The 17,138-nt window shown below is 48.7% G+C and overlaps 2 protein-coding genes across 2 annotated transcripts; both read left to right on the top strand.

The window, feature by feature from the left end:
* The first annotated feature begins 2,872 nt into the window (after nucleotides 1-2,872).
* Nucleotides 2,873-15,955, top strand: LOC135387537 (uncharacterized). Its single transcript, XM_064616690.1, has 2 exons — nucleotides 2,873-3,139; nucleotides 13,664-15,955. Exons 1-2 carry the CDS (start codon nucleotides 3,047-3,049, stop codon nucleotides 14,498-14,500), a joined length of 930 nt encoding a protein of 309 aa, XP_064472760.1. The 5' UTR covers nucleotides 2,873-3,046; the 3' UTR covers nucleotides 14,501-15,955.
* On the top strand, nucleotides 15,027-15,920 carry LOC135389765 (endothelin-converting enzyme 1-like). The gene has a single exon (XM_064619796.1). The coding sequence runs from the start codon at nucleotides 15,027-15,029 to the stop codon at nucleotides 15,918-15,920; it is 894 nt and encodes a 297-aa protein (XP_064475866.1).
* Nucleotides 15,956-17,138: the final 1,183 nt, after the last annotated feature.

Below are 17,138 nucleotides of genomic sequence, written 5' to 3'. Positions count from 1 at the left end.
ATTCATTGCAACCGCTCTTTTGCTCACGCCTGTCTTTTCGTATGGTGCTTCTCCAGAAGTGAACTATGGAACCGTTGGAACCCTAGGCACCGCCGTGACACATGAACTAATGCACGGCTACGATACGTTGGGCAGGAATTATGACGGTGCTGGGGATTTCAAACCGTGGTTTACCGAAAGAAGGTATTGTGGAATACGACAAGATCGTTCGTTGCCACAACGAGACTATTGAGAAAGCTCCGAAAGCTAGAGCTTACAAAGATTATCCCCAAGAGTATCTAGCAGACAAGATGGGTACTACGTCTCGGTTGAGGGCATCGGAAAAATTCGGAAAAAATCGGAGAAAAAGCTTCGGAAAATTCGCATGTCACTTTGGGCAACGTGAGGAATTTGACGAAGGACAAGATCTTCTACATTTCCGGGTGTCTAGTGTGGTGTGGAAAGGAATTCCCAGACCCGACGCCTCGAACTCATCCGCCTTCGGATGAAAGATGCAACGTGCCTCTTATGAATTCACAACATTTCAGCGAAACCTTTTCTTGCCCAAAGGGCTCGCCAATGAATCCCTCGCACAAATGTGTCTTCTGGTAATAGCTCACTTCGTTATAAAGGAACTCTACACAATATGATGTCTGTGTAGTGCTTGGGAGTAAATTTCCTACATGTCACCTCAGCCACAACAAGCGATGACGAAGGGAATATGCTGCATTCCCTGTCATTCGCGGTGGGGGTTGCGTGGGGGGTATACAGCTGAAATGTTAGGGGGCGTCACTGAACATTTGGGGGCGTTAGGGGGCTGTAAGGGGGGGTCTGGATAAACCTGCTGCGACAAACTCCCACAGTTCACGTCGGCTGCTGTAATGCTTGGGATACTGAGAGTTTCGCGTAGTATTGGGTTGCTGAGCATTGCGTTGTTATTGAGTTGCGAAGGCGGACAGTGCACTTGATCGTACTATAGGTACAGCGGGTATTAGACGACCTGGCATGCTGTCTCGGAAGCGCCGCTTGTCTCGTTATTGAGGAGGGGAGAGCTGTGGGTGGTATTGTGGTGGCGGTGACAACTACAGACAGGGCAGAGGGCCTGGCCTCTCTCTGATCTTCTGCCGATATCGCGGAGCCTATGAGATATTGGGTAGAGCGTATTTTGACGTCAAATTCTTACTGTAAGTAACCGTAAGTTACGCTGCGCGCCTGTATGGAGGCTGAATGCTGCATCAGGGAATGCTGCTGCGTCGCCGGATTTGTACTGTAATTTGAACATTTTTTACGTGTATTACTGCGTGGCGGCACATCAGTAACCGAGTACAATACCAAATATCAGTACAGTACTAAATATAAATTTTTTAAAGAAAATTAAGTAATAGTATGGCCACTGTAAAATAAATACGAAAAGCGTGGAGTTGAAAATCTTACCCAGTACCCCCTCAAGTACCAGTGGAAGCGGCTGAAACATTCAAATCATTCTGGTACAACCTTCAAACATATTTAGGTTCAAAATATAGGACGATGACTTGTCTTTAGGACGCGGTTAGTTCTAAAGACAAGCTTAAGTCCTAAAGTCAAGGCAAGAAGTCATAGCAAAGACCAGACAAGTCCTGAAGACAAGACAAGCAAAGTTGTCCTCTGTACTCTCGCTATCAGACGTGCACTGAAGGCACTCAAGAATGAACTCGTTTTAATACTTATTTAAATAATGAGCGCCTCGCACTCACTAAGAAGGTGCGCAGCCTGAAGGTAGTATCGGGCAGCTATTTATAAAAAAGAGAAAGTTATTCGATCGGTGCACTCGTTCACGAATTAGTTAGACCGAGGATTTAACTCAGACACCCGGTACATGTAAGTTCACCCCCGCGCCTAACCAGCCTTACATCTCATATCACACTGGTTATACATTATACATTATACACCAACAGGACGGTGCCCAGAAGAAGAACAGTCTCTGTTCGAAATATCGGCGGCTTCTGTCCTGAGGCAACTCCTTCCTACATTCTACCGGTTCGCTGGATTTCTATCCATCTTTATCCCGTCATACATGTATGACGAACGTGTATAACAAACATCCCTTAAACATGTATGATCATACAGTGCTGGTCACACTGCTTAAACACCGGCAAAACATGTTTTAAAACAGGTGTGTATACCCAGTGTGACCGTGCCGTCATACAAGCAAGCGCTCTGACTATACTACTATACTATTATACTACTACTACTACTACTACTACTACTACTACTAGTAATACTACTACTACTATACTATTTGACAACATGTTGTCAAACACACGACGATGTATTTGGGCACTGCCGAAAAACGGTGATGGACAAGTTGTATAAACGGGCGTATTCGCCACGACAGTTTTCGTTTGCACGAGTCAGTGTCAACGACATCGTGATGCGCGTGAGTTATTTTGCACGAGTAAGTTGTAAGTCAGTGTTCGCGACATTGTGTTGCACGTACGTTCAAGATGGCGACCTCTTTGCCTGCGCACATGGAGCATGAAACAATCGAAAATCAGCCAGTACAGGCCCGTCTTCGTCGTCTTCGTACATTTTGAATTGCGATGTCCGCGAATGGAAGTTATATAAACTCCTGGATTGGTTGCTGTGACACTGACGTGTGTCATACATCAGTGTTTAAGCCACTCCCACTGTAGTTGTATAACCAGTGTGACCGATGTTTGAACGACACATGTTCGAGGCGATGTATAATCATACAAGCGTTTGAATCGAACGATGTTGTCAAACAAGAATTGTATGACCAGTGTGACAGAGCATAATACATACGCCATACGTGTTTGAAGACATGTTGTCATACATGTTTGGAACACGTGTATAACCAGTGTGACATTTGCTTGGACAGGGAAGAAGCAGGAGGTTGGAAGAAGAAGAAGATTTGCTGTATCTTGCCCTCGTGATCGTGCCTTCTGTTCTGCCATTCGAATTTGGCCTTCGACTTCGTACATCACCCTTCACCCTCTCATCCATCCATTCATAGATCCGTGGCCCGTTGCCTTTGGTTGTGTGCCGCACCGACAAGACGAGTATAAACATGCAGGTCGTGGACTTCCCGTATGACAGCCATACGCAATACCAGGAGCAATGGCCCGGAGAACAAAGAACGAGCGAAGAAAAGCCGACATTGGTGAGTTTCTGCACTGATTCTACCGAGGCATTATTGTACAGGTGTTTGGTCGTGGAATACAGTTACAGCTATCGAAACCTGTAGCTGTGCATAACCATTCAGTTCAGCATTTCAAATTATAATTTCCATAGCCTGTTTCATAAAGTATTAACGGAGCATGCGCGAAACGGTGGCGTATCCTATCGGGACTTGGCGTTTGGTTGTCACATGCCTCCTAAATACTGAGTCAATAGGACCGAGCATATTTTGTAAGGCTCTAGTTGTCATTCGGCGTCCGTCATCCACATTATATCGGGTTGCACATTTCTGCGATAACAGGCAATAATCTGTGAACCTGTGGAGTTGACTTTTTGATAAAGACGGTAGTGGCATGTTCGTTCCGCATTTGCAAATCAAAGTACAAAAAGAGGGAGAATTTTAGCTTGTTCCGGTTTCGGTGTAGACGAATGAACCCGCAGCAGTAGTAGTAGTGTAGTTTTTGCTCACTTCTCGTGCACAGATACCGGTAATAAACCGGACGCTCCATAAAGTACAGGTTATGTCCACTTAAACCTTTAGGACAAACGGGGACAGCACGTACATGGCTTTAGTTCACACCGCTATTGACAACCACTCCATTTCGCTGCTTTCCGCGCGGTGGCACCAGCTCTTTCTGGAAAGGCAGATTGCAAAGACAGTTACTTGTCATTCCAACCTGCCTTTACAGAAAGAGCTGGTTCCACAGCGGGAATAGCCGGAGAGTATGTATCATAATATGTATGATACATAGCCCTAGTCATATACAGGGTGTCCCAGAAAACGTGTCATTGAATTATAATAAAAAAACTACACCACCTAGAGTCATGCGGTCAATGGCATTTGTTCTTCGTGTGTTTTTGTCACCTCCTCGTGTGAATGTCATGTAACGTAAGTTTAATTATGTAAATTTTTGCAAGCTTAAGTCGGAAATTTGCCTAGTAAAGGTCAGTTTTTTTACCCCACCAATGTGAGGAGCGTGTCTAATTTAGTCAAATTAATGATAATTGAAAGGGATATTCAGGAGCTCTCCCATCGGAGAAAATAGCCGAACATCATGCTCTGCGGAGGTCGCACAGAATAGCGCACGATGAATTTTTCAGCGCAATCCTCGTCAGTCCGACGAAAGGAGGTTGGAAACCCAGCCCTCCCCGACATCGCAGAAAGGGATAAACAGGCACGGCTTATCACGTCCGGCTCTCGCTGGGATAATGCTTTCCCTCCCCGAATTTTAGGAACTGTTACTTTTTCTACTATCACTCTGTGGGCTGGCTTCGGGACCTCCTTTCGTTGCACTGAGAGCGATTGCGCTCAAAAAGTCGCGCGATCGCGCGCTACGGTCCGGTGCTCCGAAAAGCATGATATTCGGCTATTTTTTCCGATGGGATAGTTCGTGAATATCACTGTCAATTATCATGAATTTGAGTGAATTCGGCACGGTCTTCATATTGGCGGGGTAAAACAGTGACCTTTACTTGGCAAAATTCCGAGTTCAGTTCGCAAATATTTACATAATTAAACTTGGAGGACATGACATTCACATTAGGAGGTGGCAAAAACCATTTAATAAGAACAAATGCTGTTGACTGCATGATTCTAGGTGGCGTAGCATTTTTACTATAATTCAATCCCACGTTTTCTGGGACACCCTGTATAGACCCTTTTCACTGACCTCATCCCGTCCGCCATACTTTTGTTTTCGCACGCGCTCGCACCACAGTTAAAGCTGGTAGCGTGCATGCGCCATGCACAAAAGTATGGCTGCCACAAGCAGGGGGAAAGGCTATGCCGTCTGTGACAGTGACGTCAGATGAAGAGAGTCTATATGTAGCCCTCTAACACTAACCGGCCTTTATTTGTCCACACTGGGTCACGCATGGGGGGACTGTCAATCTATCCAGAACGTAGCTTTCTTCTTCTTCTTCTTCTCCCCAGGAAGATGGCCGCGATCCGCAAGGGAGATTGGCCAGGGCTAATTCAGTATGATATGAGTGTGACAGTGACACTAAGGGCTAGAACCGGTTGGAGCCGGCAACGAATGCGATGAGATTATCTGCGATGACGGGATTCCATTTTCCGGTATGGGACGCACCGAACGAGAGTAATGCGCATAATGAGAGAGGCACGCTAAACCTTAGCAGTGGAAGGGTGAGGGACTGTAGGCGAAGGCGGCGGTAGGTACTACAGTCGAGAACAAAATGTTGGAGGGTTTCGTCGTGACCGCATTCAGGACACCCTGGGGAAGGTTGCACCCCACTGCGATGGAGGTAAAAGTTAAGCGGGAGGGCAAGACACCGAAGGCGCGTCAGACAGACTTCTGCACGTCGAGAGCGGCAATAGCGCGGGTTCCAAGCAAGAGAGGTGTTCATAGCCGAGGCGGGGAGGAGGCCGAGCAAGGGATAGATAGCGTTTGTAACGGGCACGGACAACGGCAGCAACCGGCGGGAGGATAGGAAGCACGGGGCCGGACAGGGCCATCTTCCCCAGGGTGTCAGCGGCCTCGTTGAGCGGGAGCCCACAATGTCCTGGAACCCAGGTTACAATGAGGTGTGATATGTGAGAGGGGGCGAGTGAGGCCAGGACTGGGAACAACGAGCTATCGCGACAGTCCAAGGCCGATACCACAGATAAGGAGTCGGATATGAGAAGTGCCTTACAGTAAAGCGGGGGCACTTTGAGTAGTGCGAGGATCATTGCCAGGAACTCGCTCTCGTAAACAGGTGTATAGTCGGGCAAGCGAATAGGAAAACGGGCGTCAAGTTGCGGGATGACAATACCCACACCGGCCCGCTCGTCCGAGACAGATGCATCAGTTGCGATGATGAGGTGATCGGAGAACCGAGAAAAATGGCAAGTCAACACAGTCTGGAGATGATTCAAGGAGGAGTGCTTCGTGCCGGGACGAAATATATCGAGAACCTGGACGGAAATTGGCACTGGCGGGGGCAGAGGTGGTGCAATGTCTACAAGCGAGACGTCCAACGGAGTCAGCAGAAGCTGAGCAAAGAGGAGTTGAGGGATGTTTGATTTCCGCCATCGTCTACACATCCAGGATCGCGTATATTTAAGAGAGTCATTATGCTCTAAAGCAAGGGGATTCTGCAACAATGAGAGCAGAGTGCTCACGGTTAGCAGGCGGAAGCGATCCTTCAGCGGCAGGACATGGGACTCAAGATACAGAGCATCGTTGGCAGTGAACCTAGGAAGGCCCAAGCATAAGCGTATCGCCTTCCTTTCTAAGATAAACTATTTCCTCAGCCGGTAGTCGGGAAGATGGGAGAAGATGACACATCCATACTCCAGTATAGGTGTTGTAATTGGAGGCTGACAGACTAGCGACTGTTCAGGATGAAGTAAGCAGGTTTAATGAGAAAGGAACGAATGTGTGCGTGAGCGCATGCACTACTGCGCATGCTCCTTAAAGGTGCGTCGGTTGTCGGCTTTTTCCAACACCCCCTCTCGACAATCAGCCCTTAACGACGCTCATACGGTCCCTGAGCCCCTCGAACCGTGGTTTCGGAAGAGGTTTGGTAAAGATGTCCGCGACCATGTCGCTAGTTTCACAGTACTGGAGTTTGACAACCTTTTTCTCAACTAAGTCTCTCAGGTGGTGGTGCCGCACGTCGATGTGCTTGGTCCGTGCGCTGACGCCCTCACTGATCGAGAGCTTGACGCAGCCTTGGTTGTCTTCATACATACAGGTCGGCTCTACGTCCCTATAACCGAAGTCAGTTAGCAGCTGTCGAAGCCACAGCACCTCCTGTGAAGCGTGTGCGGCCGACACGTATTCTGCTTCCGTGGAGGAAAGAGCTACCGAAGTCTGTTTCTTGCTGGACCAAGACACAGGACTAGTCCCCAGCCTTACAAAGTACCCACTGGTTGACTTCCTGTCGGTGACGTCTCCTGCCCAGTCGGCATCTGCGTAACAGACAAGCCTTGCTTTCAACTCCCCTGAGAGCCGCAACTTGTAATCGACGGTTTGCTTAAGGTATCGAAATACCTTCTTGACTGCAGTCCAGTCACAGTGACGTGGGTGGCTAACACGCCGGCAAAGGTAACCCACGGCGCAGGCTATGTCCGGGCGTGTTGTCGTGCTCAGGTATAGCAGCTCTCCGACCGCTTGACGATAGTGGTCGTTATCTGGTAGCAGCTGATCACCCAAGAGCTTCGGGTAGTCTGTATTTATGGGAATGGCGCTCCCCTTGGCGTCATCAAGCCGGTGCTTTGCCAATAGTGTGGTGATTTTATTGCGCTGATGAAGGAGAAAGCAATCATCACGTGGTCTCTCGATTTCAATCCCTAGGTAATGACTGACGGAGCCAAGATCCTTCAATTCGAAGTGCTTGTTTAATCTTTTCCAGGTGTCGGTAATGACCGAATTAGCTGGATGACAAATCAGCATGTCGTCCACATATAGGAGAACATACAAGAGCTTCTCGTCAATCCTTTGAGAATACAGGCAGGGGTCGGCGTCACTGCGTTTGAATCCCTCCTCCAGAAGCACCTGGTTGGCCTTTATGTTCCAGGCTCTAGCTGCCTGCTTCAGTCCGTACAGCGATTTTTTTAATCTGCAAACTAGATGCTCCTCGCCTGCTGTAACAAACCCTTCAGGTTGCTTCATATATATATGCTCCTCTATGTCACCGTTCAGGAATGCAGTCTTGACATCGAAATGTCGAACGATTAGCCTTTCCGCTGCCGCTATGGTCAAGAGGACACGCAGTGTCGTCAGTTTCGCTACTGGGGCAAACGTAGCATCATAGTCTTCCCCGTATTTCTGAGAGAAGCCTTGAGCGACCAACCTCGCTTTGTACCGTTCCACGTTCCCCTGTTTATCCCGTTTAGTCTTAAAGACCCACTTGCAGCCGAATGGATGCTTCCCTGATGGTAACGGCACGAGATCCCAGGTGTTGAGCTGATGCAGCGAGTCAATTTCCTCCTTCGCTGCTGCTAACCATTTCGCCTTTTCGCACTCCGGCAATTTCTGCATCTCCCTCCAGTTAGCTGGATCACTGTCGAGTTCAGTCTGCTTAGTACTGTAGGCAAGGCGTACAGGCGGCACCCCTTTATTGGATCTCGTCGACCTCCTGGGTATATCCACGGCGTGACCTTGGCCGACAGGCACTTGGACATCGGGCTTCTCCCGTGCCTGATCACCACTGATAACAACTTCGGCCGTAACTCCATTAAGCGGTGTGCCAACACTTGGCGGTGCATACGTTGTCGGACACGCGTCCACCATAATGTCATTGTAAGGCCGGCCAAACTCGCAGTTTGACAGATCTGCGGTGGGTTCGTCTGAGGTGCGTCGGTGTGTAGGTGCTAGCAGTGATCCCGATTCGCGACAGAACCTTTCCATGACAGGGCCTTCATCAAAGACGACGCTCCGGGCTGTCTTAACCATATTTGTGCCGGCTATCAGTATCCTGTACCCCTTCTGTGTATCACTGTAGCCGACCAGTGTTCCTTCTGTAGCATGGGCATCCCACTTGTCGCGGTGCTCCTTTGGGACGTGCACGAAAGCCCTGCTCCCAAAGATCCTCAAATGACCCAGGCTTGGCTTCCTACCATTCCATAACTCATATGGCGTCCTGTCTACTGCTCGACCTGGGACCCTGTTCTGAAGGTAGCATGCCGTGAGAACAGCTTCACCCCAGTACGTCTTCGGCAAAGCCGCTCCGAACAGCATACTTCTAGCACTTTCGCAGAGCGTGCGATTCTTTCTCTCTGCGACGCCATTCTGTTGCGGACTGTATGGCACTGATGACTGAAGTACGATACCCGTCTGCCGGAGAATTTCCCGTGTCCGACCCCCAGTGTACTCCGTACCGTTGTCAGCACGCAGGATCTTTGGATATCCGCCAAATTTGTTGGAAACGTACGCCAGGTACTCCTCCACCTTCCCAGGAACTTCATCCTTAGACCTCAGCAAGTATACCAAGGTGTACCTAGTGAAGTCGTCTGTGAAGGTGATGAAATACTTGCTCTTGCTTGGTGTCATCACAGACATTGGTCCGCAGACGTCCGTATGAACTAAGTCTAGGGGATGTTCTGACCTCGACGAAGTCTGTTGAGGAAATGATGCACGCTTCATCTTTCCTTTTATGCAGCTGCCACATTGTAGCAGTTCCTTGCACTTCTTCACTACAATTCCATCCGCTAAGCGTTCCTTTTGTAGCCTCTGTACTGCCGCCTGGTTGCGGTGTCCGAGGCGGTGATGCCACACGTGAATGCAGTCATGGTGGCTGTGATGACTCGAACCTCTCGTAGCGCGGGCTGCTCCCGGATCGGCTATCACAAGCTTATAAAGGTCTTTGTGAGCCTCACCTCTAGCGAGTACGCGATCATCTCTTGTAACGACGCAGTGGTCCTCTCGAAAGGTCACAACGTTCCCCTGCTGAGTTATCTTTTTGACCGAAAGTAGGTTGCTCTCCAATGACGGAACGTAGAGAACCCTCTGTACTCGTACTTTCTGAATCAGTGAATCATTAATTCTGCAGTACAGTATGCCGTCTCCCACACCTTGAGCCAGGACTTGTTGTCCGTTCGCCACAGTGATAACTTCTGACTTCTCTTCGTAGCTCTTCTCAAAAAAATCTCTGTCGTTGCACATATGGCTCGTCGCTCCAGAGTCAATGTACCAGGACCCTGAGAGACTCCCAGCAAGAAAGGCGGCTTCTGAAGAGGACGAGTGACTCGACGCAGCTTTCCTGGCACGCTGTTTGGCGCCAACTCTGCGTGAGCTTTTCCTTTCTGCATTCCTGGCTGGGCAATCCCGTCTGAAGTGGCCCGGCTTTTTACAGTAGAAGCACTCCCCCGAATCAGCCGCACTCGAACGGATCCCTCTTTCCTTGGCTTGTGAACGAAGTGCTGATTCAGACTCGCTTGTGGCAGCTATTAGCTCTCTCTTCCTCTTGTACTCGTCCATCAGCTTGCCCTTGACATATTCCAGCGTAAGGTCTTTTTCTGAGCGAGCATCCAGGGCCGTGACCAGGGTTTCATAGCTGTCTGGAAGTCCACTGAGAAGTAGTGCGGCAACTTGAAAGTCCGTCGGTTCTTGATCAATGCTCCTCAAGCGTTGAACCAATTCCAAAACGCGCCTAATATACGCTTGCATGTCTTCGTCTCTCTCCATCTTCGACTGGTACAACTTTCGCAAAAGGTAGAGCTTGTTGCTCAAGTTGGCCCGTTCGTGCACCTTACGGAGCTCTTCCCACATAGACTTTGATGACGAACAATTGCAAATATGCACAATCTGGGTGTCGTCCACGCAGAGAGATATGGTGCTCTGGGCCTTGCGGTCCCCCGCGCTCCAAGCTTCCGGCGGATTGTCTGGCGTGTCGTCAGAAACATAGGTCCAAGTTTCCTCACGTATCAGTAACATCCTCATCTTGAATTTCCATGACTGATAGTTCCCATCAGTCAGCCGAGCTATGGCAAACTTGTTCGCTCCATCCATCTTCAGGCTGTCCCGAAAGTCCTCCACGCTGACTTCTTAGTCACACAGTGAAATCCACAGCTGTTCTGGGCCCATAACCTGTTGTAATTGGAGGCTGACAGACTAGCGACTGTTCAGGATGAAGTAAGCAGGTTTAATGAGAAAGGAACGAATGTGTGCGTGAGCGCATGCACTACTGCGCATGCTCCTTAAAGGTGCGTCGGTTGTCGGCTTTTTCCAACAATAGGGCGAACGTAACATTTGTATACATAGAGCAACGCATTCCGACGCATACCCACACGGACGCTAGCGCACCGTTGAAGACAACCTAAGGCGACAGAGGCCCTCTTACTGATGTAATCAACGTGGTGTCCCCAGGTCAAACGGTCGTCGTACCATACACCTAAGTACTTCAGTGTGGTAGTCTGGTCGATGCTCTGGTTGCCGATCATCAGCTCAATGTGGGGCGTCACGCCGCGATAGCCAGGAGGAGGGATCAGGAGCACCGCACACTTTGGGATTTTGAGAGAGAGGTGGACTTCACGAGTCCACGTGAGTATGCGATCAACATGTCCCTGGAGCTTAGTGTAGAGCGTGTGCAAGGAGTGTGCCGAGGCAAAAAAGGCGACATCATCGGCGTAGGTGATAGTCAAGATGCCCGGGTCCAGAGGGAGGGAGCTCATGAGGATGTTAAAGAGCAATGGGGACAGAACAGCCCCCTGAGGCACGCCCCTGTGCAGGGCCTGGGACGATGAGACAAGGTGCCGGTCTGAGCACTGAAATGACCTCCCAAAGAGAAAGTTCCTGACCCATGAGAAGATATACATCGGGGTACCAACAGACGCCAACTTTTGCAGCAGTACACAATGCTCAACGCTGTCGTATGCCTGGGCTATGTCCAATGTGACAAGGGCTGAGAACTCACCCATCTCTTGGGCACGGCGAAGCTGACTTTGCCTCCTCTTCTTCCTCTACACTCTTAAAAATGAACTTCACCGCATAGCACGCTCTGCGCCAACCATTGCCACCAATGATTGGGTTATCGCTTCTGATTCGAGGGGAGAGAGAGGCGTACGCCTTTTTGTGTCAATTATCATATATCCAAATTGACACAAAAAGGCGTACGCCACCCTCTCTCCTCGAATCAGAAGCGATAACCGTATCATTCGTGGCAATGGTTGGCGCAGAGCGTGCTATGCGGTGAAGTTCAGTTTTTAGAGTGTAGGACCTGGAGACGCCCCAAGACGTAGGTGCACGGCTGGGTCGCAAGAATTCTGCTTTAGGACATTTCGGTAGAGGATGTTTCGGTACATAGATGTTTCGATGCACGGACATTCCAGTACACGGACCTTTCGAAGCGTAGATGTGTCGACAGGGCTATCCACGCGCTGCCGCGTCGAGGACCGTGTGACGACACAACTATACAGGGTGTTTTCGGAAAACTACGTACTTGCACTCTTAAAAATGAACTTCACCACATAGGGGTATAGAGGAAGCTCAGACGGGATAATCCAAGATGCAACTATGGGACCTTGGGAAGCACTTTCGTGTCTTAGATGATGTCGGTGACGGTGGTAGATGGTGGTAGGCGTTCCCTCGGCCGTACTTGGCCGCCTGGTTGCGGTACAGTTCATTCTTGTGTGACACCTCCGGTGGGGGACCGCTCCATCACGGGCGAGATATTTTGGACAACCATGTCCCAAACAATACGTTCAGGTCTGAGGGGCGATGCGTGTAATGACTACTTAAAAATCTGCTATCTTGTATTTCCTAGAAAGCATGTAATTAATGAATTAATTCATAAATATTCATAACCTTTGGCTTATCAGAGTGGGTTGCGCACGCTGTCGTATACACCGGTGGTTCACGAAATATGAGAAAAGTTAAAAAATGGAATGGGTAATCGCACACCACATAGCAGGATTGGATAGTGTTACTAGTCACCAGTGGTAACACTATCCAATCCTGCTATGTGGTGTGGTAACAGAAAAGAACTGAAAATAACGTAACGACAAAAACATAAAATCGGCGCGGGACCTATCAAAGACGCGCAGGGAATAAAGCCAAAATGCCAAAATGTTAGTAAGGAATGTGGCTAGTCTTCGTTCAATGACCGTACGCTCGGGGGCGCCACCATGATACGACGCTCTTGGCGCGTCAGCGGCGAGTCCCACGTCGATTTGTTGCAATCCCGAGCAAGTTTCGTGTCGTTGTATCTCCCAACCTTCTCATTGACATTGGGGCTCTAATCCTAATGAACACGAAACTGACAAATTAATTTTACTAATCAATTAATTGCAAAATAAAAATGTTTGTGTGTTCCCCGCGCCGCTGGTAACACTCCGCTGTTCGTGTTGTTGGTGTGCGATGCACCATTTGTTAGCAAATGAACAAAACGACAACTTCCGTGCATCGAGCACGTCCCACTGTCATTCTGCGCTGGACAGTAGAATAAACCTTGTTCGCTGGTTCCCTGTCACTGGCTAGCACTTACATCACCATTCTGTTTTAAAACTTTGGCTCACTTTTCGTGAAACACTCGCCATACCTTCCAGTCTTGTCACATGGCACTGCTACGAAGACGAAGTCAGCACCGGTCTTCTCTGTATTGAATAGCAACTTGTACGCATGGTTGGTGTAGATGTCACTTCAGAGCAATATGAGCGAACGTCAGCCGAGCGTCGATTCCGTCACCATAAAGTCATCCTACTTAACGGAACGAATGACAGCGTGCATGGCTCAGAATCCCGCCAGTTGATCCGGTGCGGTAGCCGCGGTACTTCGGTAACCGCATTATCCACGGTCTTCTAAGACACGCTAAACTATCAGTCGCACTTGATGTCACATCTGGTTTTGTTGCACTCTGTTATTTGCAAGCAATACGTGTTTAAGCAAATCATTCTTGGATGGAGGAAAAAATAAATTAAAAAGAAGTAACCGTGTATCTTTCAATAGCTCGGAGTTCATCGAAATTAGAGAAACAGGTCCTTACGTGGGAAAGACATTCAACCCGAAAAGGCCACGTGCTTATTATATTCTGATTGAACAAAGTATATTTTTCTTAATTTCAGGTAAAGGAGGACGAAACTTCTTACGCCTTGCTGGGAAAGGTACTCCTTGTGACTCTTGTTCTGGGGACGTTTGGAGCAGCATATTGGGTTGCACGTCATGAATGGAGACACACGCCGGACGGCGAAGATATCACCACCTCCACCGCTGCGTATGTTGGGGTACCCAAACTTCCGCCCAAGTACCCATTTCCCGACGCCAGTTATGAAGACTATGAAGACACTCCTCACTGGCTCACGACGTCAACGGCAGAGATACCTCAGACGACTTCCGAGGCGACAATGTCAACACGCATCACGCAACATCCATTCACCGACAAAGTATGTGATACGGAAGATTGTCAATACATGCGTTGGCTTATTGACGTGTCCGTGGACACAGGGAAAGATCCTTGCGAAAACTTTTACAGTTACGTCTGTAACGGAGCTCTGAGGTCTTTATCTCACTGGTATGATCTGTCTACGAAATTCAATTTGGAAGTCATCCAGCGCAACATCACCTTAAATATTGCCAGGCATTTACAAGACGTAAAGGTCCCAAGAAGAGGGCAATCGGGATATCAAAAAGTAGCGGCCTTCCACCAGCACTGCATGGATATTGATAACGTTACCACGACTGAAGCAATGCGACAGTTTTTAAAGCAGCAAGGAATGACTTTTGCAAGTGACATGCAATTCGACCTACTGCATGCTATGGTGAAATTCATGTTTGGTTTCGACATTCCCCTGATATTTGATATAGAAGCACACTGGGTAGAAGGCGAGCAGCTTTTACTATACATGAGGCAAGAGTACTCCGTAAAATACGCCGTCACGGGAAACAGAGGCGAGGAAAGATGAGATTACGCTAATTTTATCGGCAATCCTTTCCATAGACCTCCGCGATCTCGCAAATGAGATTATTGCAGTGGAGAATAATTTATCCAATCTGGCGCAAGTTAAGTACACTGGCAGCGAAACCTCAGGAAGAAAGACGCTTCTGTTCCCCTTGTCGAAGTTAGGCCTTTTGGTAAACAACGACACGACCCTGTCAGAACAGTGGAATGAAGCCGTGGAAGATAGTACAGACCCGAGACTTCCGAAAGACTTAAAAGTCAGTATGACAGTGAACGATGTTCATTTCTTCCATAATTTATTCGGCAAATTCAGGAATGCTACGGCAAATGAATTAAGGGTATTCTGTGCCTGGAAGATTGCCCTTTACCTGTATAAAGCTTCCTTGTTGAACCCATCGTACATTGGTTCGCCTGGTTTTCCGAACGTTCCTATGTGCCTGGACCAAACTGCGAAAATGTTCCCGTATACTGCAGGTTCAGGTTTCTTCTTTCCCATAGTGAACAGTTCGAGGCTGAATCTCGCTAGGGAAATGATTGAGACAATTGTCGACGAGATTAAGAAGTCCTTCGAGTCTTCACATTGGCTGGACGAGACAACTCGCGTTGGAGCTCTGAAGAAACTTTCTGTGCTGAAAAGAGATATTGGTTACTCGCCGGAATTTAGCTCCGCCTTGAAAATAGACGCGTTCTTCAAAGATCTCCCTGACCTAAACGGACCTTTCATCGAGGACTACATGCGGGTTCGAAAGTTTTGGACAAAGCACAACTGGAATGGAAGATTGAGCGACCCCTCCTTCGTGGATCCACGATACACGTTTCCTCTATTCTTCGTCAATGGTGCTTACATACCGACGCAAAATCGCATAGTCATTGGAACCGCTCTTTTGCTCACGCCTATCTTTTCGTATGGTGCTCCTCCAGAAGTGAACTATGGAACCCTAGGCAGCGGCGTGACACATGAACTAATGCACGGCTACGATACGTCTGGCAGGAATTATGACGGTGCTGGGCATTTCAAACCGTGGTTTACCGAAAAAAGTATTGCGGAATACGACAAGATCGTTCGTTGCCACAACGAGACTATTGAGAAAGCTCCGAAAGCTAGAGCTTACAAAGATTATCCCCTGGAGTATCTAGCAGACACGCTGGGTATTACGTCCCGGTTGAGGGCATATAAAAAAGCTTCGGAAAAGTCGCATGTCACTCTGGGCAACGTGAGGGATTTGACGAAGGACAAGATCTTCTACATTTCCACGTGTCTAGTGTGGTGTGGAAAGGAATTCCCAGAACCGACGCCTCGAACTCATCCGCCTTCGGATGAAAGATGCAACGTGCCTCTTATGAATTCACAGCATTTCAGCGAAACCTTTTCTTGCCCAAAGGACTCGCCAATGAATCCCTCGCACAAATGTGTCTTCTGGTAATAGCTCACTTCGTTATAAAGGAACTCTACACAATATGATGTCTCTGTCGTGCTTGTGAGTAAATTTCCTACAGGCCATCTCAGCAACAACAAGCGATGACGAAGGGGAATATGCTGCATTCCCTGCCATTCGCGGTGGGGGTTGGGTGGGGGGTATACAGCTGAAATGGGGCGTCACTGAACATTTGGGGGCGTCAGGGGGCTGTAAGGGGGGGGTCTGGATAAATTCGCTGCGACAAACTCCCACCCGTTCACGTCGGCTGGTGTAATGCTTGGGATATTGAGAGTTTCGCGTAGTATTGGGTCGCAGCGCGTTGCGTTATTGACTTGCGAAGGCGGACAGTGCAGTTGATGGTACTATAGGTACAGCGGGTATTAGACGAGCTGGCATGCTGTCTCGGAAGCGCCGCTTGTCTCGTTATTGAGGAGGGGAGAGCTGTGGGTGGTATTGTGGTGGCGGTGACAACTACAGACAGGGCAGAGGGCCTGGCCTCTCTCTGATCTTCTGCCGATATCGTGGAGCCTATGAGATATTGGGTAGAGCGTATTTTGACGTCAAGGTCTTACTGTAAGTAACCTTAAGTAACGCTGCGCGCCTGTACGGCGGCGGAATGCTGCGGCTCAGGCACTATTATGTAAGACATCGTCGCCGGACTTTTACTGTAATTTGAATATTTTTTACGTGTATTACTGCGTGGCGGCACATCAGTAACCGAGTACAATACCAAAGATCAGTACAGTACTAAATATAAATTGTTTTAAAGAAAATTAAGTAATAGTATGGTCACTGTAAAATAAATACGAAAAGCGTGAGTAGTATAGTTTAATACGGCTTAATAACGGTGCCCGTATAAGAACTATGCGGCATAAGAACCGTGCGCTATAACGACATCCTTTTTCTAATCCAAGATGGCCGATTCTAAGCCAACACAATCCAGTTCTAAGCCAACACAATCCACTTGTAATCCAAGCACGAGCCAAATCCAAAGCCATCTGATTGGCCGCCATTAGCCACGCCCACTTCATGTTGATTGGCCACCGCGCCCCCAACTGATCTTTGAATGGCTGACCGTAGATCCGCTCCTTTATGCTAAGTAGTTGGCTTGGCTCCGCCCAGTTCACACTGAGCGGCCCGTGCTAAGCCTTGACTGATCATTGATTGGTTGACTGTAGCTCCGCCCACCCTTATGCTAATTACTCGGGTCTGCCCCCACTTCAC

Source organism: Ornithodoros turicata, chromosome 3 (genome assembly GCF_037126465.1).
Source record: "Ornithodoros turicata isolate Travis chromosome 3, ASM3712646v1, whole genome shotgun sequence".
Taxonomy (NCBI): domain Eukaryota; kingdom Metazoa; phylum Arthropoda; class Arachnida; order Ixodida; family Argasidae; genus Ornithodoros; species Ornithodoros turicata.
Note: the sequence above shows the minus strand (reverse complement) of the source record. Positions and strands in the feature narration are given on the sequence as shown.